The sequence below is a fragment of the Schistocerca nitens genome, chromosome 9, assembly GCF_023898315.1.
Source record: "Schistocerca nitens isolate TAMUIC-IGC-003100 chromosome 9, iqSchNite1.1, whole genome shotgun sequence".
NCBI classification, from domain to species: Eukaryota; Metazoa; Arthropoda; class Insecta; order Orthoptera; family Acrididae; genus Schistocerca; species Schistocerca nitens.
In genome coordinates this window covers 359,161,235-359,185,182 of record NC_064622.1, presented here as the reverse complement: position 1 = coordinate 359,185,182, position 23,948 = coordinate 359,161,235, and the positions used below count along the sequence as shown (strand labels likewise).

The following is a 23,948-nucleotide window of genomic DNA, read 5'->3' as shown; positions in this document are numbered from 1 at the left end:
TCAGGTCTTTCAGTGCTCTGTCAAACTCTTCACGCAGTATCTTATCTCCCATTTCGTCTTCATCTACATCTTCTTCCATTTCCATAATATTGTCCTCAAGTACATCGCCCTTGTATAAACCCTCTATATACTCCTTCCACCTTTCTGCCTTCCCTTCTTTGCTTAGAACTGGGTTGCCATCTGAGCTCTTGATATTCATACAAGTGGTTCTCTTCTCTCCAAAGGTCTCTTTAATTTTCCTGTAGGCAGTATCTATCTTACCCCTAGTGAGACAAGCCTCTACATCCTTACATTTGTCCTCTAGCCATCCCTGCTTAGCCATTTTGCACTTCCTGTCGATTTCATTTATGAGACGTTTGTATTCCTTTTTGCCTGCTTCATTTACTGCATTTTTATATTTTCTCCTTTCATCAATTAAATTCAATATTTCTTCTGTTACCCAAGGATTTCTATTAGCCCTCGTCTTTTTACCTACTTGATCATCTGCTGCCTTCACCACTTCATCCCTCAGAGCTACCCATTCTTCTTCTACTGTATTTCTTTCCCCCATTCCTGTCAATTGTCCCCTTATGCTCTCCCTGAAACTCTCTACAACCTCTGGTTCTTTCAGTTTATCCAGGTCCCATCTCCTTAAATTCCCACCTTTTTGCAGTTTCTTCAGTTTCAATCTGCAGTTCATAACCAATAGATTGTGGTCAGAATCCACATCTGCCCCAGGAAATGTCTTACAATTTAAAACCTGGTTCCTAAATCTCTGTCTTACCATTATATAATCTATCTGAAACCTGTCAGTATCTCCAGGCTTCTTCCATGTATACAGCCTCCTTTCATGATTCTTGAACCAAGTGTTAGCTATGATTAAGCTATGCTCTGTGCAAAATTCTACAAGGCGGCTTCCTCTTTCATTCCTTCCCCCCAATCCATATTCACCTACTATGTTTCCTTCTCTCCCTTTTCCTACTGATGAATTCCAGTCACCCATGACTATTAAATTTTCGTCTCCCTTCACTACCTGAATAATTTCTTTTATCTCGTCATACATTTCATCTATTTCTTCATCATCTGCAGAGCTAGTTGGCATATAAACTTGTACTACTGTAGTAGGCATGGGCTTTGTGTCTATCTTGGCCACAATAATGCGTTCACTATGCTGTTTGTAGTAGCTAACCCGCACTCCTATTTTTTTATTCATTATTAAACCTACTCCTGCATTACCCCTATTTGATTTTGTATTTATAACCCTGTAATCACCAGACCAAAAGTCTTGTTCCTCCTGCCACCGAACTTCACTAATTCCCACTATGTCTAACTTTAACCTATCCATTTCCCTTTTCAAATTTTCTAACCTACCTGCCCGATTAAGTGATCTGACATTCCACGCTCCGATCCGTAGAACGCCAGTTTTCTTTCTCCTGATAACGACGTCCTCTTGAGTAGTCCCCGCCCGGAGATCCGAATGGGGGACTATTTTACCTCCGGAATATTTTACCCAAGAGGACGCCATCATCATTTAATCATACAGTAGAGCTGTATGTCCTCGGGAAAAATTACGGCTGTAGTTTCCCCTTGCTTTCAGCCGTTCGCAGTACCAGCACAGCAAGGCCGTTTTGGTTAATGTTACAAGGCCAGATCAGTCAATCATCCAGACTGTTGCCCCTGCAACTACTGAAAAGGCTGCTGCCCCTCTTCAGGAACCACATGTTTGTCTGGCCTCTCAACAGATACCCCTCCGTTGTGGTTGCACCTACGGTACGGCCATCTGTATCGCTGAGGCACGCAAGCCTCCCCACCAACGGCAAGGTCCATGGTTCATGGGGGGGATCCTTTTCATAACATTTTCGATATTCCATCCTGGACTTGCCATTGTTTAACATGTGAAAGAGACTTTCTAAACGACAGCTATAAATAAATTTGAAAACCATGAGTAATTTTATGAAAGGAATAACAATTAATTGCAGAACTAGTAACAATCTAAAGCAGTCAACAGACTTTCTAAAAGTGAACAAAAATGGTACAAAATAGTATTCAAAATAACAACTCGAGGAGGATATCATCTCATTCTGCATATAACAGTGCTGCTTAATTAGTCACTTCAGTACTTAAATCCTTAAATACCTATTTACAGTGTTCTACTATCCATTTTGCCAATCCATTTCTCTTCTTTTTTAGTAGCATTTTAGTAATGTTTGCATAATAAATCATTTATCACTGAAACACATTCAGACTGGCTGAATTACGCCCAAGTTACCATATTTTATGGACTATAAGATGCACTTTTTTCTCTGAAAAATTGCCTCCAAAATTCAGGTTCACTTTATACTCAAAATTCATATGACAATGTCCAGCATTTGATTTAAAATTCCCACCAATCTTAAAAACAGCCATATATTCAATGCTGTGGGAACTTATCTTTATCTGGCAACATTGGATCCAACTGGCGGCAGCAGTGCACCTGTGCAACGAACATGAGTTGGGGGAATTCACAAGCTTGCTACCACTGTCTCCCTCCTGCACCATCATCACAAACCCAGAACACCGTCTGGCCTATGATGCACCACTGAAATCTACGGTGCCACTGAACTTGAATTGAAAGTGATTTGGGTTATCGGTAACAGTACAGTTTTTTTGTTAGTAGCTAGTTCCGTAATGGTTCATATGATGTGAGCTATAAATTGAAAATAATACCATATGCAGGAACATGGAAACAGAGCAGCCGAGCAGTGTTTCGGCCGTCCACCAACAGAAAAAAACCATTCATGATTGGTGAGCTAGAAAATGAGAACTGAAAAAAAATGAGGAAGACTAAATGTGCAAATAGGGGACTGAATGCAAAATGGCCAAAAACAGAGGATGATGTATAGAAATGCATTCAAGGACATTGTCAAAATGGCATTGGAATTAATCCAAAAATGATTCAAATACATACTCATAAGCTAGCACTACAGTAGAACTTAACAGACTTTAAGGGTAGAGTGGTTTGGTGCTACAGATTCATGAAGCAAACCAAAACCAAACATCTCAAAAAAGGTCGCAAGAGTATAAAAGGAAAATATTATCTTTCCATCACTTTATTATTCACCATCAAAAGAAAACAAGTGTGGAAGAAAGCCAAATAGCAAATATGGATGACATTACTCTGACATTTGATGTACCAAGTAACAGAAAAGTTGCCATGAAAGGTGCTAAAACAATAACTATAAAAACAAGAGGACACTAAAAAATGCATGACACTATAGTCCTTTCATGTTGTGCCGATGGTACTAAACTTAATCCAATGATCATTTTCAAGTGCAAGATAATGCCAAAATGTTTTGAAATACCAGCAGGGGTGGTGTTCACACACATGACAAGGATTGGAGGGATGAGGCTGGTATGAAATTATGGATTAACAGAGTGTGTGACAGATGGAAAGGTGCTTTATTGAAGAAGAGTTCTCTCCTTGTGCTAGATCAATTTAGTAGTTATCTGAAAAATTCTGTGAGAGAGACATTGAGACAGGGAACTACAGAGCTTGCTGTTTTTCCATGAGGGCTTATTTACAATAAAGGGAGCTTTAAAATGACCTACAATCAAACAAGTGGGTCAATGAATAAAAAAGTAATGGTCTAGAGTGAGGGAAGACATATCGTTAAATCTTTCACGAAATGTGGCATAAGTAAAACTCTTAATGGTAGTGAAGACTATCTTATATATGAAGAGGACACCAATAATGATGATGAGGAGGAGGAAGAAGAAGAAGAAGAAGAAATGTTATTTTTTAAGAAATTACTTAAAAATTAAGTTGTCTTACAGCCGGTAGTATCTTATAGTCTGTAAAATACAGTATGCATCTGTATAAGAAAGGAGCCAAGGAAATACCATCAAGGGTTTCTAAAGGGTTTCAATACTGAGAAGGGTATTTACACATATAGCAAGAATGTACTTAATTCATTAGACAAGAAATTACAGACTACTGGTATATCCTGTGATCTGTCAAAGGTATTTTACCTTGTAAAATAAAATAGTTTTTTTAGGTAAATTTAATATTGTGTTCCAACAGAAAATGCCACAAAATGTTTCAAATCATTTGTCTCGGACAGGAAACAAAGGGTGTCAACAGGAGACATTGCTGTTCTATGCAGCTAATCATCATCCAACACGGAACTAATTATATGTGGTGTCCCACAAGGTTCTGTCTTGGAGCACTTACGCTTTCTTGTGTATATCAGTGACCTTTCATCAGGAACATTATCAGATGCCAAGTTTTTTATTAGCAGATGATACAAACATTGTAATAAATAGCAAACCAAGTATAGTTTTAGAAAGACCTGTTCATGAAATTTTTGTGAACATTAATAAATGGTTCCTAGCCAACTCTTTGTCACTAAATTTTGAAAAGACACACTATTTGCAGTTCAGATATTTTAAGAAGCTTCCTCCTTGTATAGGTCTAAAGTATGACCACAAGCAGATAGAAGAGTTGAGAGTATTACATTCTTTGGATTATACCTGATGATACATTCAACTGGAGGCCTAAGTGTCAATTTAAAATACGGATTTTGGGAAATGTGGGTGATATAAAAATTTTTAAAAAATCAGAAAAGATAGCATACCTCACTTATTTTCATTCCATAATATCGTCAGAATCATTTTAGAGGTAACTCATCAACCCAAGATAAAGTTTTCTGGGTCCAAAAGCTTGTAATAGGAATTATTTGTGGTGAGAATTTCAAGAGAAACCTACAGAGGCCTATTCAATGAACTGGGAGTACTAACTATTGCATATTAATATATTTATTCCTTAATGAAATTTGCTGGAACAATATATCTCTTCTTCAATCAACTTCTCAGTTCATGAAAACAGTACTAGAAACAAGAATGATTTTCATAAAGATTCGAAATAACTTACATTGGTCCAGAAAGGCATCCATTATTCAGGAACAAATATTTTCAGTAACTTGCCAGCAGCCATAAACTGCTTAACTACAAATAAAGTTCCGTGTAAGGGTAGCCTAAAGAATCTATTAGTGTCCAACTCCTCTTGTTCCATTTATGAGTTTCTAGATAGAATGCACTGATGAATATATTGTTCATAATATCAAATAATGTGAATGTTCCATAAAATCTGATTTGCGCGTCAGAGCAGTACTGTGATCAATATAGATGAATGTTAAACTAATTTTCTATTTGATGACATGTGGCTACAATAGTCTAAGAATATTCATAAATGTATCCCAATGTAATGTGGATTTACACATTTTATGCAAGAAGTAAATCCACAGGAACAAAATCGAATCATTAAAAAATGTGTTATGAAAGGAAAGAGCTGGAATAACTTAAGAGAGACAGCTGAAGTACAATAAATCAAAGAGAAAAATGAGCACTAGAACAATGTATGTTTTTATTATATTTATGAGGACCATTTCACTTAAAACTTATGGAAGGAACATTAGCATTTCTCTCTTTTTGTAAACATGTATTATGTATTCTTGTTCTATGAGAAATAATGGTTAAGGAAGAAATTCGGTAAGTTGTGCCATTTCTCAATTAATTGGCACTGAAGTTAGCCAATCAGGCCATTGTGTGTGCAAATTCAAACAGCCCACCATAGATAGTAGCACCAAAGGTGTTCTTCATTTGGCTTCCTAAAACCGAACAAGAGAGTGATACAGAAATTGGACATAGGATGGTAGTAAGGACTGAACCCAAGCCAAAGACTGAGCAGTCTTGTGCACTGTCAACTACACTATGAGAACAACTGACACTAATTCTATCTGGCGGGCCACTTGAATCTTTGTGTGGAAACAGCGCAACATAAGAGTTTGTTTTTAACAATTATTTCTCAGCATACGCTACCCTGCAACATACAAGCTACTTAGACTGCATTTGAAGACCCTATATAATCTAACCTAATCTTACTCTCATGTTACATGATACAAACTAATAGTTACTATCCTTTCCAAAAATACGAATTGTCTGTCATGAATGTGTGTATATCATCTGTACATCTATTCCATAACTAATTTCCTCCTGTTTGCACTTAAAAACTTACACCGCTACTTCCTATTTTCAGTTCTCCCTTCAGATAGTTTCATTGCCTCTTGTGACAGTCTTTTCAGAAATTTTCTAGTGTTTTGTATATATTCTGTATATTCAATCTTCTTATAAATTACTATTAATTCTCTTTCATTTTAATTCTTACAAACACTCTCAATAAAATCAATAAGGTTTGACTCATTCTAATTATTCTTACTTCTTTTTACCACCTAATTTTGACTATCAGCCAATCATTTCATTTCTTTTTATCACATTCTCGTACTTTATGCTGCAGTTGCTTCCATATTACAATGGTACACCTGACATTTGATTTAACAAAAGTCAATAAAGGACTTTTTGTCACCTTACTGAGCTATATCTTTCTCTGTCTTCCTCAAGCTTTTTCCCCTTCAATTTTCACTTATGCATCAATTAACAAATTTTATTTTCCAGTTTTTTAATACATCTTTGTCACATTAATCTCAACTGTTCATTTTTCTCTTCAATTTATTGTACTACAGCTGTCTCTCTTCACTTATTCCAGCTCTTTCCTTTCATAACACACTTCTAAATAATTCCATTTTGCTACTGTAGACTTCCTTCTTGTCTGATTTCATCAAAATCAAACCTCTGCATTATGTGTATAGTGCATCCAAAGCAACTTCTCAGTCTCTCTTTAAACACATTCCTTTGTTCAATTTAATTGCCCTAACTTTTCTTTGGGGTTCTTCATTTCCCACACTGTTAATATCTCTTTCCATGCACTTTTCTACTGTGTTTGGTCTTCTTTCGTACAGGGTGTGTAAATAAAGTTTCAAGACTGATTTTTTCCTGAGTAGCGGTGCGCGTGAAGACTGGTCTCACCACCTGCGCCAGGTGGTGGGGGGTGTTGGCTAAGCAAGCCAAGCATCGGCATTCGCCAGTGAAATGCTGGGGTGAAAACATCACAAGTGCAATCTGTTTTGAAATGTCGTCAAGAAATCAGAGCGTCCAAAATGCAGTGCCTCTTGGAGCAGCAGAGTTCGATTAAATTTTGTGTACAACTGAACTAGACGGGTACACAAACATTTGAATGGTTCAAGAAGCCTATACAGAATACGCAATGTCACATGCCATGGTTCTCATGTGGCACAAGGGGTTCAATGATGGCCGTGAAGACTTTGAAGATGAATGCTCTGGAAGACCTTCAACAAGCAGAATAGACGAAAATCTGGCCAAAGTGTGACAATTTTTAAACAGTGACTGACATCTCAGCATCAGAATGATTGCAGATGAAGTGGATTTGAATCACCAAACTGTATTTCAGCTAGTTACAGAAGATCTAGTGATGAGAAAATTGTGCGTGAAACTTGTCGCTGAAGTGTTCTCGGACGAACAGAAGGAGCGGCGACTGGATTTTTCGCAGAAAATGTTTGAACATTTACAAACCGAACCTTATTTTTTGGACAAAGTGGTCATTGGTGATGATACCTGGGTCTTCAAATGTGATCCAGAGTTGAAGAGGCAAAGCTTGGAGTGGCACACCTACACATCACCACAGCCCAAGAAAGCCCGATAACCAAGTCACGTAGCGCCCAGACTACGTGAGGAATGCACCGCGAGTCACAAGTTTAAAACAGCAACGAAACGGAAAACACGATAAAAGACAGACTGACAGGCATAGGATTAAAAAAGGAAAACAGCAGAATCAAATGTCCTTTGAGAGGGTTGTCAAATTGATAAAATGAAGAACGCGAGCAGCTGCTCGTGGGTCATCCGCTAAAATGGCTTCTACAGTACATGGCAGGCCAAGATCAAGACGCAGGGTGTTAAATTCCGGACAGACCGTTAAAATGTGGCGGACCGTCAGCAATTGCCCACATGGGCAGAACGGCGCCGGCGCAGCCGTCAGCAGATGGCGATGGCTGAACCGGCAGTGGCCAATTCTTAACCGGGCCAAAACGACCTCCTCCCGCCGAGAAGGGCGTGAGGAGGACGTCCAAGCCACGGGAAGAGGTTACAGGGCCCTAAGTTTGTTGTCTGTAAGTGCAGCCCAATCGGCATGCCACTGCGATAAAATGCGCCGACAAATTACCCTGCTACAATCTGACGAAGGGACACAACAAGAAGCTGTCCGAGGCTGGAGGACCGCAGCCTTGACCGCGGCATCTGCAGCTTCGTTCCCAGGGATACCGACATGGCCAGGAACCCACATAAAGCTAACCGGAGAACCGACGTCCACCAGCTGCTGAAGAGAGCGTTGGATCCGGTGCACGAAAGGGTGAACCGGGTACGGATCACTGAGGCTCTGGATAGCGCTCAGGGAATCGGAGCAGATGACATATGCAGAATGTCGGTGGCGGCAGATGTAAAGGACAGCCTGGTAGAGGGCAAAGAGCTCAGCTGTGAAGACCGAACAAAGGCCATGGAGCCGGTATTTGAAACTTTGTGCCCCGACAATAAAAGAACACCCGACCCCGTCAGTGGTCTTAGAGCCATCTGTATAAATGAAGGTCATATTAATGAACTTCGAACGAAGTTCGATAAAACGGGAGTGGTAGACTGAACCGGGGGAAACCTCCTTCGGGAGCGAGCAGAGGTCAAGGTGGACGCGAACCTGAGCCTGGAGCCAAGGTGGCGTGTGGCTCTCGCCCACTCGAAAGGTTGCAGGGAGTGAAAAATTAAGGTGTTGAAGGAGGCGACGAAAGCGAACTCCAGGGGGTAGCAGGGCAGAGACATACAACCCGTATTGACTGTCGAGAGAGTCATCAAAAAAGGAACGATAAGACGGGTGGTCGGGCATTGCCAGTAGCCGACAGGCATACCGACAAAGCAGTATATCGCGCCGGTAGGTGAGTGGCAACTCACCAGCGTCAGCATGAAGACTCTCGACGGGACTAGTATAAAACGCTCCGATCGCAAGTCGTAAACCCCAATGTTGTATGGAGTTGAGGCGGCGTAAGATGGATGGCCGTGCAGAGGAGTATACGAAGCTCCCATAATCCAGCTTGGAGCGGACGATCGCTCGATATAGGCGAAGTAGGACGGTTCGATCCGCTCCCCACGACATACCACTGAGAACACGGAGGACATTTAGAGAACGGGTACAACGGGCAGCCAAATATGACATGTGGAGACCAACTAAGTTTCCTGTCAAATGTAAGACCTAAAAATTTTGTTGTCTCCACGAATGGGAGAGCAACGGGACCGAGTCGTAAGGACGGTGGGAGAAACTCTTTGTAGCGCCAGAAGTTAATACAGACCGTCTTCTCGGCAGAAAAACGGAAGCCATTGGCGACACTCCACGAGTAAAGACGGTCAAGAGAACGCTGAAGACAGCGCTCCAGGAAACACGTACGCTGCGCGCCGAAATAGATGGTAAAATCGTCCACGAAAAGGGAGCCTGATACATCAGCTGGGAGGCAATCCATTATTGGATTGATCGCTATGGCGAAGAGAGCGACGCTCAAAACTGAGCCCTGTGGCACCCCATTCTCCTGGCGAAAGGTGTCTGACAGGACAGAACCCACACATACCCTGAACTGTCGATCCATTAAAAAGGAACGAATAAAAAGAGGGAGGCGACCGCGAAGGCCCCATGTATGCATGGTGCGGAGAACGCCCGCCCTCCAACAGGTGTCGTAAGCCTTCTCCAAATCAAAGAACACAGCTGCGGTCGGGCGCTTCCGCAAGAAGTTATTCATAATGAAGGTCGACAAGGTAATCAGATGGTCAACAGCAGAGCGGCGCCTACGAAATCCACATTGTACATTGGTAAGGAGGCGTCGAGACTCGAGCAGCCAAACCAATCGAGAGTTAACCATTCGCTCCATCACTTTACAGACACAGCTGGTAAGCGAGATGGGTCGATAACTGGAAGGCAAGTGCTTGTCCTTCCCCGGCTTAGGAATCGGGACAACAATAGACTCGCGCCAGCATGCGGGAACATGTCCCTCAATCCAGATGCGATTGTAAGTACGAAGAAGAAAACCTTTACCCGCAGGAGAAAGGTTCTTCAGCATCTGAATATGAATAGAATCAGGCCCTGGAGCGGAGGACCGTGATCGGCCAAGTGCGTTTTCGAGTTCCCGCATGGTGAATGGGGCATTATAACTTTCACGATTCGAGGAGCGGAAGTTAGGTGGCCTAGCCTCCTCTGGCTGTTTGCGGGGGAGGAAGGCAGGGTGGTAATGAGCGGAGCTCGAAACCTCTGCGAAAAAGCAGCCGAAGGCATTGGAGACAGCCTCAGGGGCCACAAGGACGTCCGTCGCGACCGTCAAGCCAGAAACTGGTGAGTGGACCGTAGTGCCAGATAGCCGGCGCAGGCTACCCCAGACAACAGAAGAAGGAGTAAAACTGTTGAAGGTGCTTGTAAAAGCAGCCCAGCTGGCTTTCTTGCTTTCTTTAATAATACGACGACACTGTGCACGTAGTCGTTTATAATTGATACAATTCGCCACTGTAGGGTGGCGGTGAAAGGTGCGTAAAGCACGTCGACGAGCACGTAAAGCGTCTCTACATGCTGCGGTCCACCAGGGGACCGGTACGCGATGTGGAGAAGAAGTAGGGTGAGGGATGGAATATTCAGCAGCAGTGAGAATGACTTCCGTGAGGTGTGCGACCTGACTATCGCAGCTTGTGAATGTTTGATCCTGAAAGGTCGCCCTGGAAGAGAAGAGCCCCCAGTCTGCTTTGGAGATGTTCCAACGAGATGAGCACGGAGAGGGGGTATGCTGCAGGAGATGGATAACACACGGGAAGTGGTCGCTCAAATACGTATCAGAAAGTGCATACCACTCGAACCGGCGTGCAAGTTGGGGAGTACATATAGAGAGATCTAAATGGGAATAGGTGTGAGATGTGTCCGAAAGAAAAGTAGGGGCGCCAGTATTGAGGCAGACGAGATTGAGCTGGTTGAAAAGGTCTGCTAACAGGGAGCCCCTCGGGCAGGATGCTGGAGAGCCCCAAAGGGGATGGTGGGCATTGAAGTCTCCAGTTAACAAAAATGGTGCAGGTAGCTGAGCAATAAGTTGCATCATGTCTGCCCTGGTAACGGCAGACGACGATGGAGTGTAAACGGTACAAATGGAAAATGTAAAAGTGGGGAGAGTAATGCGGATGGCAACTGCCTGCAGGCCGGTGTGCAACGTGATGGGATCGTAGTAAATATCATCCCGGACCAGCAACATAACCCTTCCATGAGCTGGGATACCTACCACAGGGGGTAGGTCAAAACGCACAGAGGTGTAGTGTGCCAAGGCAATTTGATCGCATGGGCGTAGCTTCGTTTCCTGGAGGGCTACGACGAGCGGACGGTGCATGCGGAGCAGCAACTTCAAGTCCTCTCGGTTGGAGCGAATGCTGCGAATATTCCAGTGAATAAGTGCCATCGTAAGAAAAAAAAAAAGAAGATGAAAGAAGGGGTCACCTCGAAGGCCACTGAGGGCCTGGCTTCGAGCGAGCACTGCCGCCGCTATCAGTAGGCGGACAGTCATCGTCCATTGGGTCTATAGGTTCATCGGCCATCTTGGGAAGATGGCCGGGAGGGGGAGCTTCCTCCGCCGGTGAACGGCCAGATGTTCGGCTACCAGCGGTGCGGCCAGGCGAAACGGAGGACGGCCTGGGGCGGCAACCGCTGGGTGGCGCAGGAGAAGAAATGCGCCGTGGCGGAGAAGGAGAACTGTGCTTCCTATGTGTCTTCTTGGAAGGTCGTTTGGTGGAAGTACCGGTCGAAGGCTGGGAGGTCGAGGTACGGAGGAAGTCTGCACGGGACGGTTCCTTCTTGAAGGCCCGTGCATCTGACTTCTGGGTCTTCGTCTTAGCAGAAGCTGATGAAGGGGCTGGTGTCTGTGGGGTGATGGGAGGAAGAGGAGACGTCGACCGCGCGATCTTAGCACTGGCCGAACGGACGACCGTGGTGCTGAAGGTCAGATCGCATGTCTGGGTTGCCACCTCCCTGGTAGTCCGAGGAGTGGCGAGGACAGTACTGTATTTCCCCGCTGGGAGCAGCGTGGGCTTCCTACTAGCCAATAGCTTGCGAGCAGCCGTGGTGGACACTTTCTCTTTGACCCGAATTTCGTGGATACAGCGTTCTTCCTTATAGACAGGACAGTCGCGGGAGGATGCGGCATGGTCACCCTGACAGTTCACACAACGAGGAGACGGAGGTGGACAGTCACCCTCATGGGCATCCCTGCCACAAGTGACACATTTAGCCGCATTGGAACAAGACTGGCGAGTGTGATTGAAACGCTGACACTGGTAGCAGCGCGTAGGTGTCGGGACATAGGGGCGAACAGAAATGACCTCGTAGCCCGCCTTGATGCGCGATGGCAGCTGAACACTATCGAAGGTCAAGAAAAGTGTCTGGGTCGGTACAAGGTCATTGTTGACCTTTTTCATGACCCTATGGACAGCCGTCACGCCCTGCTCAGCGAGGAAAGATTGAATCTCCTCGTCAGTCAAGCCGTCGAGGGATCTAGTATAGACCACACCACGAGACGAATTCAAAGTTCGGTGAGCCTCCACCCGGACAGGGAATGTGTACAGGAGTGTGGCCCGAAGCAGTTTTTGTGCCTGAAAGGCGCTCTCAGTTTCGAGTAATAAGGTACCGTTACGCAACCTGGTACAAGATTTGACAGATCCGGCTATGGCATCGACGCCCTTCTGGATAACGAAAGGGTTGACAGAGGAAAAATCCTTTCCGTCCTCAGATCGAGAAACGACGAGGAACTGTGGGGCAGGCGGTAGTACTTTTGTCACTGGTAGCTGGTCAAGTTTCCGTTTTTGGGCAGAAGTCGAGAGAGATGGAGTGAAATCCATTGCGGAGGAATCCCCCATGATTGCCAGCGTCTCCGATGGCGCGCTCCTTCCTTGTGGGGACCCTCTCAGAGGGCACTCCCGCCTTAGGTGAATGTTTACACCTCAGGTCACACCTCCCGAAAAACAGACGGAGGGACCAATCGGCATGGTCAGAAGGTATCAGCTCAGGCAATCACCCCTCCCCGGGCCTGGCCTTTACCAGGGGGTACGCGCGTGCCTTACATGTCTACCCAGGGCGGGGAATTACGCGTTACCCCGTCACCGGCTACGCGTGCGAACGCGTAGGTCGGCCTTCAGGCGCGCACAGGGAGGGAGGAAGGAAGAAGAGGAAAAAGGAGAGAGAGAGGGAGAGAGAGGAGAGAGAGAGAGGACAGACTGTCTCAAACGCCGAGGCGGAGACCAGAGAAGGCAAGGAGAAGAAGGCAATGAGAAGGCAAGGAGAAGTAGGCAATGAGAAGGCAAGGAGAAGAAGGCAATGAGAAGGCAAGGAGATTTTGCAGGGGAAAGAATAAGGAAGACAGTGAGGTGGAGAAGAGCAAAGAAAGGAACCAACCAAAGGAAGGAAGAAACGAGAAGTGAAAAAGCAAAATGACCGCAAATAGAGGTCGTGGAACCGTCCGTCTCCGGACGCAGGCGCTAACTACCCCCTTGAGGGGATACTGGAGTGGTCCGCCATTTGAGGGATCGAGGCTGCTCGGAGAAGAAAGACGACTGGGTGCTCCACCATGACAATGTGACCGTTCACACCCGATCTGCCGTCACTGAATTTTTGACGCTGCTCAACATGGCAATGCTGCTGTAGCCACCCTATAGCCTCAACCTCACCCTGTGTGATTTCTTTTTGTTCCCACAGATGAAAAGAGACCTGAAAGGGTAGCGGTTTGACAGTGTCGCAGAGGTCCAAAAGGCTTCAACGAGGGTTTTGAACAGCATTCCAGTTAAGGAGTTCAAGGGAGCTTACCAGCAGTGGAAATCTCGTTGGAAGCGATATGTGGATTCTCAAGGCACCTATTTTGAAGAATTTTACTCCAATATATGAAAGTATTGAATAAATTTTGTGTTCTGAGACCAGTCTTGAAGCTTTACTTACACATCCTGTACAAAGAGCTGTCCATTCACATGACATATAAAGTGAATGAAAATTTCTGTAGCAAATTAAATTAATTATTTACCTCTCCTTCAGGTGTATCAGATGGACATAACATTCCCCACTGAGAAGGTTGCAGGGAGCGAGGACCTGAAACTTTCCTCGTCTTTTCAAACTGGGAGTTGACTCGTGTCATCATTCCTAATGCTGAAATGTAGGAGAGTCTTGAAAGAACCTGAGTCACTCCCTGGCGGTCCATTTTAAACCTCTTGATAGTCCAGTTACCCTATAAAAAATATAATAAACCACTATCAAAGAAAATCATTTAACAACATTAATATTTTTAGATTCAGTACCTTGAAGATGTGATATGTCAGAATAACACAGAGTTATTATTTTACTGTAAACTGACACCCAACTAGCAGCAATTATCATTGACATATTTGGATGTTCAATTACACATAAAGTTACACGAATTACACTGCTCGTTATAAACTGCTCAATAATAGTTTTGTACCACATGCACATTTCAAACGTGTTGGCTTACAATCAAAAAGGGTAGTGGATGAAATAACAAGCCTTATGAAACTATAGAAAATAATTTTATTGTGAAATAAAAACAAAACAACAATAAAAAAATTGAAATTTTATATCTGTAAACTCAACATCAGCTCCTCGGTAACATTCAGCACCCTGTGCATTGTAACATGCTTCCATTCTCGTTGGCACCTGCCCACAAGGTGGTTGAGGCATTGTTGCTCAATATTGCCCCACTTATAAACAAATGCCCTCCAGAGGTCATCCAATATGTGAGAAGGGTTCATATTATGGCATGCAGAGAGTTACAACTGGCCCCAAGCAATCTTTCAATTGGGTTCATGTCAGCAGACATCACAGACCATTACATTTGGTTCATTCGGGAGTAAAATGCTCACTAAGTGAGTATGATGTGCCCATCACCTTCAAAGACAAAACCATTACTGGAAGCTGACTGTACGGCTGGACAATAATTTCATCCAACTCTCTGTCGAACATATGGGACTGTGAGCTTGAGATGTAGATTGATATGTGGCCAATTTCACGCTCTTGTATGATTATCAGCAGGCAATTCCTGAACTTACTAGTGAAGAGCTCCAAAACAGCAGCAAGCAGTACAGTTGCATACTCCTCAGGGTACATGCAAGCTACAATTCGTTGGTACTGATCATTAGCTGGTGGTGTTGTCTACAGGTGATCACTATGAAGCATATCTTCAATATTTTGTGTCACACAATAGTGGATGAATATTCAAATGGCATCATTGTGATGTATGCCAATTTACTTGACAACCTATGCTGACAACCCTTCTTGCCATAAAGTGACAATGTGGACAATGGTCTAAGTTCGAAAAGATCCTTCGATGCATGCTCACACACTGATTAGTTTAAAAAGCTACATTGTAACATTTGTGATTGAAGACACAGCACACTTTATTATATTGCACTTAGAATGCAGTTTTACTTTTACCTTCATTACACTGGTGACTGTTTCTAGTGATTTCCTGTGGCGAAAATGCAACTAAGAAAGACGTTTCTGATCAATAAAACACAACCTATATGAATCATGAGAATAGTGTGAGGATAGTGCAAAACATTTTGTGAACTGTGATACTGGACAAATGGCAATTTTCACTCTTTCTCAAATTACCTTGTTTCAGTATTTTTCTTATCAAACTTATCATGTAACTACATCGTGATCTGAAGATTACATGAAAATAAATGTTATATTTGTTTTAAAATTAATAGTAATAATAAACAAACAGTATTTTCTGTATCAACTACAAACTACATGGATAAATTGGCACAAAAATTAGTTCCTCCTCCACACCAAAGAATACTGGAGATTCCCTAAAACTTTACAATTTCTTCACAGATAATTTGAAAACGTACGACCCAATGGGTGTTACATACACCTAAATAAGGGAGCAACGATTGCTTAGCAATGAATTTCCAAAGCACAGATCTCACAGTACTATTAAGGAATCTCTTTCAGGAAATTACACTGATAGGCACACAGAAATATTCTCAAAGGTTGGAGCCAAGAATATAACTGTGTATTAACATGGTATTCTCTGCTAATACCACAACTGAATACTTAGCACAGCATTGTATGTCATAAATGAAATTATAATACATTTTCCTCAAATGCACTCTTCTTTTCCTTCAGTGTTTGTCCCACATGCCTGCGGGATCCACTACATGGGTCCATCATCTCCATTTCACTCTATCACAGGCTGCATCTGGGTGGATGTTCACGCATTTAAGGTCTTTATGAATCGTATCAGCCCAACGTTGCTTAGGTCGTCCTTTGGGTCTTCTGCTGACAACTGCGAGTGTGTAACCCACCTTCACAATAGTCATCACTGGCTCGTGAAACATGCCCAAACCATCAAAGACGACGCTCACGCATCTTGTCTTGGATCGGTGCAACACCAAACTGTTTCCTAATGCTATCCTTGGAAAGGTGATCTAATTTAGTGAGGCCTGCTGTCCACCTTAACATCTTTGTTTCCATTACACTTAGGCGGCATTCTGTAGTCGGCCAGCACTCATACAACCATACGAGGCGACTGGTTGGATGACAGTACGATAGATTTTTTATTTTAAATTATCTTCCTTCCTGCAGTGGCAAGTGACTCTGATTGTGAGGTACTTAAACTTACTCACAAGAGTCAGGTCTTCACCATTAATCATGATGGTTCCCATTTCATTTCTGTCATATGTCATGTATTTGGTTTTCTTCAAATTAAGGCACAAACTGTGTTGCGCCAACCAGCCACTCCATTTTTGAGTTGGGCTCTGCAGATCAAGCTTGTTTTCTGCTGCCAGCATCATGTCATCAGCATAAAGTAGGGTCCATGGTAATGGCCGCAGCAGGTCAGCTGTCACAGTGTCCATTACGAGAATGAACAGAAGTGGTGATAGTGCAGAACCTTGGTGAACGTCAACTGTGATGGGGAAGTCCTTGGATAGTCCCGAGGTTGTATGGACATGACTTCTTGGCTGTGCATAAAGTAACTGCACCCAGTTAATAAACTGCTCTGGCACATCATGCTGTCGAAGTGCTAGTGGATGATACTATAATGTCAACACTACTAGCTGTTACGTTTGTGCCCTTATACATCAGCTTGGAACCGCATCCAGTGTCCATGTATCTTGACCTGCACAGATGTCTATGTGCTGGATTTCTAGGGTTTTAGATAGCTCATTGTCCCGTTCAGTCATGATGCCGACGTTGAGTGTTGCAAGATGGGATGCAAGGGCTAGTTTGTTTAGTTGTCGCCACCCATGCAACGGTAACCCTTGTACATTTCTCACACTGACAACGCGTGTCACCTATGGGGGACGCCCTAGCCTTTGTACCAGATCCAGAAGACAACATTTCCATATGTGACAGAATTTTTACGGTTGGCTCATCACATAGCCTGTCACCAAGCATTTTAGAGCTACTGCCAGCAGGAGGAAAGGACACTCCTGACATGGAGAACAGATGCCAGTTTTAGCCGCTCTTAACATGGAGTACAGACACTGCCAAAGTGGGTTTTACACCTTCTTCACCATTGGGTCTCCAGACCTTGTCCGCTGTTGAAGCTTTCCTCAAATGTACTCCAAGTCAAAATTCAAATTAGAATGATGACATAATTCTAATTTTTTTAAACAGAATATTAATTAACATATAATATTTCTTTTTTCCACTTGAGGTACAATTTTTACTAAATACTTAAAAGCAACTAACTTACCGTTGATATAGCATGAACTAAACCATTTGTTATTTGGTCTTGCCGCATGTGCTTCACAATATCAAACTGTGCTGCCTTTAATTTGGGGATGTTCTTGTCAGCAATTATCTTGAGCTAAAAAGACAAACAAACAGAATTTTATCTTGGGCAAAATATATCTCGAGTACCAATTGGAGACTAACAATTGTGACATGATAATTACTGATTGTATAGTGACACATTAAAGAGGCATACATATAACAAGAGAACACTTCTAGTGTTCTTTTATCTATCTCTGTATATAAAAGGCAACACCCTGACTGACTGACTGACTGACTGACTGACTCATCATCGCTCAGCCCAAACCACTAACTACAGAAACTTGAAATTTGGAGATGGTGTGGATCTTATATGGTAGGAATCTTTTAAGAAAGGATTTTTTTGAAATATCAATGATAAGGGGGTGAAATAGGGGATGAGATTTTTATGAAAATAATTTATTACGAAAGCAATTTTAAAGCTAAATCTACAAAAAATTTAATTTGGCTTCTCAGTTAGAAATTTAAAAAAAAAAAATGTGTTTCACTATTTTCGGGAATTCAACCCATATGGGAGTGAGATGGAGTACGAAAAGTTTTTATGGAATTATTTTACTGTGCAAACATTTTTGAACTTAAATCTATGAAAATTTGTATTCAGCTTCTCTGTCAGAAATAAAACATATGTATGTCTCTGTGTTTAGAAATTCAACCCTAAGGAAGTGAAATGGGTGTGAAAGAACTACCAAAGGATTTTTAAGGCTACATCTATGACAATTCGTATTTGATTTCTTGGTTAGAAATTTTAAAAAAAGGGGGTTTCAGTGTTTCTGGAAATTCAACCCCTAAAGGAGTGTGATGATGATGATGATGATGATGATGATGATGATGATGTCCCATACTCTGAGGAGCACAAGGGATGATGTGGGGGACCCGAAATGCCAAATAGGCAAGGTCCTAGTGGAGGTGGTTTGCCATTGCCTTCCTCCGACTGTAATGGGGATGAATGATGATAATGATAATGATGATGAAGTCAACACAACAACGCCGTCATCTCAAGGCAGGGAAAATCCCTGACCCCATCGTGAATTGAACCTGGGACCCTGTGCGCGGAAAGCGAGAACGCTACCACAAGAACACAAGCTGCAGACAAAGTAGTGCAATTGGAGATTAAAATTTTTAAGAAAATATTTTTTCACATAAAAAAATTTAAAGCTAAATTTAAGAAAATTGGAATTTCACTTCTTAGCTATAAAGAAATATCTGTTAGGGAATGAAAGTTGTTATGGAAATATCTCAACAAGAACTCAAAAGGCACGTTTAACAAAACCTTTGGACTTCAGCTACCAGAATCACTGTTTGGTCAGAATACATTCAGAAAAGACCACTTTTATAACATAAAAATTCAGTTTAATAAGAACAAAAAAATCTCTGTAGGTCATACAGTCTAGTGAGCAAAGCAGCAGGTGCTAAGCTAGTATCACTATATAAAGAGAAGTTCCTGTTTGATGTTGTTACCAAAAATCTCAAAATTGACCAATTTACTTCAAATTTTTACATGATACCCTAATAAACATTCATATGGACGCAGGCTACATATTTTTTTAAACCATGAAGCACAAGTTTTATGTTAAAACCAACAGACTACAAGAAAGAAAATGCAGTGCAGTGCTGTGCTGTGCTGTGCTCTGCTGTGAATATGTGGAGTTTTGTTTTCTTTCTACAGTCAGTTTGAATTACAACAGTGTGGCATTTGAGGCACTACAGAAATTTTTTCTCTCATTCACATTCCTTCTCATTATACATATTTTAAACAAAAATTGTGTACACAATGATGTGCTGTTTTGGTTTCTTCCTTGCAGTCGGTTTTCACAGAAAAGAGGAAACTTGTATTCATGGCTTATTGGCTGAAGATTAGAATACTACTGTTGTTATTGAGGTTTTCAGTCTAAAGACTGGTGTGATGCAGCTCTCTACGCTACTCTAGTCTACACGAGCCTCTTCATCTCCTAATAACTACTGCACCCTACATCCTTCCGAATCTTGCTTGCTATATTTATCTCTAAACTTCTTTCCAATACTAAATTGGTGATCCCTTGATGTCTCAGAATGTGCCATATCAACTGATCCCTCCTCCTAGACAGATTGTGTTACAAAATTCTTTCTACTTAATTCTATTCAGTTTCTCTTCATTAGCTGTATGTTCTACCCATCTAATCTTCAACATTCATCTGCAGCACCACATTTCAAAAGTTTCCATTCTCTTCTTGTCAAAACTGTTTATCACCCATCTTTCGCTTCCATGCATGGCTACACTCCATACAAATACTTTCAGAAAAAACTTTCCAGCACTTAAAGCTATATCGTACGTTAACAAATTTCTCTTCTTCAGAAATGCTTTTCTTGCCACTGCCAGCCTAAATTTCATATCTCCTCTACTTTGGCCATCATCAGTTATTTTGCTGCTCAAACAACAAAACTGTCTACTACTTTAAGTGAATCATTTCCTAATATAATCCTTGCAGCATTTCCTCATTTGATTAGACTACATTCAATTATCTTTGTTTTACTTTTGTTGATGTTCATCTTATATCCTCTTTCCAAGACAATTCTGTTTGACTGCTCTTCTCAGTCCTTTGTTGTCTCGGACAGAATTACAATGTCATCAGCAAATCTAAAAGTTTTTATTTCTTCTCCATGGACTTTAACTCCTACTCTAAATTTTTATTTGGTTTTCTCATCTGCTTGCTCCATATACCGATTGAATAAGATCAAGGATAATCCATTCACTATGCTGTTCATAGTAACTTACCCACATTTTTATTTTCTTATTCATTATTAAACCTACTCCTGCATTACCTATATTTGATTTTGTAATCATAACCCTGCATTCACCTGATCAGAAGTCCTGTTCTTCCTGCCACCAAATTTCAATAATTCCCACTACATCTAACTTTAACCTATCTACTTCCCTTTCTAAATTTTCTAATCTAACTGTCCAACTAAGGGATTCCACAATCGGATACATAGAATGCCAGTTTTGTTTCTCCAGATGACAATGTCCTCCTAAGTAGTCCCCACCCAGAGATACGAATGGGGGACTATTCTACCTCCAAAGTATTTTACCCAAGAGGATCCCATCATCATTTAACCATACAGTAGAGCTGCATGCCCTTGGGAAAAATTACAGCTGTAGTTTCCCCTTCCTTTCAGCCACTCAAAGTACTAGCACAGAAAGGCCATTCTGATTGGTGTTACAAGACCAGATCAGTCAATCATCCAGATTATTGCCCTTACAACTACTGAACAGGCTGCTGCCCCTCTTCAGGACCCATACATTTGTCTGGCCTCTCAACAGATACTCCTCCACTGTGGCTGCATCTACAGTATGGTTATATGTATTGCTTAGGCACGCATTCCTCCCCATAATAGCAAGGTCCATGGAGCATTACGGAATCTGAATTTGCAAATAACAATAATAAACAAGGCTCACTGTCACAACAGAGAGGGGGAACAGTACATGGCTAGAGAGGGGGAAGAGTACGTGGCTATATTAACATATAGTACACGGACAGTATTTCAGTTTCTGCTAATACTGCCGGAACTTTGTTCCCAACATTCAGAAGGGTATTGCACACAAAACAGCACAAACATCAGATATAAAATTATGAGAGAGAATTGCTGGAATGGAAGGGGGAAACAGAATAAAAGGGGAGATTGTGGGGAAGATAGAGTTGGTGCAGAATGAGTGAAGTCAGGGTCATGAGGGAGGGTGGAGGTGGGTGTGGGTGTACATCAAGGTGTTGGTGGAGATTGAGTCCAGGAGGATTAAGGAATCAAAGAATGTATTGCAAAACCAACTGCCATCTACATAATTCAGGAAAACTGTTGTTGGGGAGGAAGGCTCTAGATAGCACGTGTTTTGAAGCAATTACTGAAACCAAGGATACTGTGCTCAGCACCATGTTCCACCACTGAGTGGCCAATTCTGTTCTTGGTCACAGTTTGCCAGTGGCCATTCATGCATATGGGCAGTTGGTTTTTGGTCGTGCCAACATAAAATGCTGTACTTAAATTGCAGCAGAGCTGATATATGACACGATCTTTTTCACAGGTGACCCTGTATCGGTGACCCTGTATCTGACAGTATAGGACAAGCAAGTCACATGACTGGAGTAGAATGTGGAGGGGATATTGGTCAGGTGCTGCATCTGGATCCTGCCCTGACATACGAGTCCTAGCCCTATTGGTGTGGCACTCACCACCAATCCCCTGCCATATGTGGCTTACTATAAATCTGCCCAAGGTAAGCCATGAAAAGCATCAAGACAGAAACATCCATACTATGAAGCTCTGGGGCCAAGCTACCAGAAATGTGTTGTTCTTCGATATCTAAAACTAAACTCTGCCCAAAGAGGCCACGAAGGCCCAACAGTACCGACTGGCCGCCGTGTCATCCTCAGCCCACAGGAGTCACTGGATGTGGATTTGGAGTGGCATGTGCTCAGCACAATGCTCTCCTGGCTATTGTCAGTTTACGAGGCCAGTTCTCCGATATCAAATCCTCACTTTTATGGGTGATATGTTCCCTGAAAGAACCCAGTACAAATATTATTCTTTGGTTAAGAAAACACCTTCAGCCAATCTAGCATCAGGTTATTTGTCATCCATCACTTTTCTTGACGTACAAAGAGAAGTCCTGCATGCAGTTTCCCTTTCAGTATTGTCTACCTGCAAAAATAATGACATGTGGGGGCAGATGCCTATCAACTACCAGAACACACAGCATGGCTGTTATTCTGGCTTTCTCACTGATAAATGATCTTTATCATCCATCATGCTTACAATACCATGTAACAAAATATCAAAATAAACAGGCATCTGATCAGTGTTGCCTAGGAGGCCTAGCAAACAGTTGTGTTTCCTTACACTAAAACACAACTAGTTTTTCATCACACAGTGTGGGAAGTCACCGGGCTAGTGCTGTTCTTTGCTGTAATATAAGCCCCACCCTCATAAGAATTCTCATGAGTCAGCCTGTATTTGCTTCGAATTTCACACTGCATACAGTTGGAAAATTCCTCTTTATCTATAGTGTCTCCATTCAAATAAGTTGAAGTAATTAGGAAGTTTCCACTGCATTTGTCCCACACATACTTGACAACCAGCTGCTCAAATTCACGAAACCTTCACTGCTTTGGTTCCCTGAAAGTTGGGTGTGTAAAACTGGTGTTCTTTAATTTATTCTTCATCTAACTCCTTCTCCTCCACCACTTCCGCATGGCATTACAACCCTGCATGGGTCTTAGCTTCTTCAATAAGTTTCCTGCATTCTGCCACCTACAGTGTGTTCTCCACCATCCTCTGTCTCTGAGAGATCTTATATCTTCTTCCACATTGTCTATCCACTGATTTTGTGGCCTCTCTGTCTTCTTCGAGTTCGCATCCTTTGAAAACCCTTTTAGTCATTCTGCCAGTACCCATCCTATGGGCATGTCCAAGCCAGGTTACTTTATTACTTTTTACTAATTTTACAATGTGAGCTCCTTGTGTGAGACAATCCAACTCAGTGTTTGTTTTAGATCTCCAGAAACCCTTGTCATACTGAACTGCCCCATAGAGCTTGCACAGAATCCTGTGTTCAAATATCCTGAGCTGCTGCTATGTTTGTACATGTTTGACATCTGTATGCTTCAACTGGTCAGATCATGACCATGTATATCTGTAATTTCAGCTGTCTGCCTAATAACCTGAAGGTCAATGATTTTTTAAACACATGGAACATCCATAATAACTTAATAACTTAAGATGCATAGTTTCATTTCAGTTCACATGGAATTCATATTGTTAATATTAAATTACTAACAATCAAAGGTCTGCAAATGTTCAAAATTGAGGTTTGCAGCTGACAATTTATCCAATTTTCCCTTTACTTCTGGGCCACTAAATTTCTTCTTGCCACACAGATTGACTGTGGCCATTGCTTCATAATTCACCATTAATCTCCAGAATGATTCTTCACTATGCAGCAGAGTGTGTGCCAATTTGAAACTTCCTAGCAGACTAAAACTGCGTGCTAGACCGGACTCGAACCTGGGACCTTTGCCTTTTGTGGACAAGTGCTCTACTGACTGTGCTATGCAAGCACGACTCCCAGTCTGACATACAATTTTAATCTGCGACGAAGTTTCAGTTCGGCACACACTCTGCTACAGAGTAAAAATTTATTGTGGAAACAGTCTCCCCCCCA

At 42.3% G+C, this 23,948-nt stretch overlaps 1 protein-coding gene across 1 annotated transcript in view; it reads right to left on the bottom strand.

Annotated features, from left to right (window-relative positions):
* LOC126203496 (DNA-directed RNA polymerase III subunit RPC2) overlaps window positions 1–23,948 on the bottom strand; it is a 185,825-nt gene that overhangs the window by 65,688 nt on the left and 96,189 nt on the right. Inside the window, exons 9-10 of the mRNA XM_049937825.1 lie at window positions 17,682–17,795; window positions 13,989–14,189 (exon numbers count right to left, since the gene is read on the bottom strand). Of these exons, the coding sequence (XP_049793782.1) occupies window positions 13,989–14,189; window positions 17,682–17,795 (315 nt within the window). The remainder of the gene's footprint in view (window positions 1–13,988; window positions 14,190–17,681; window positions 17,796–23,948) is intronic.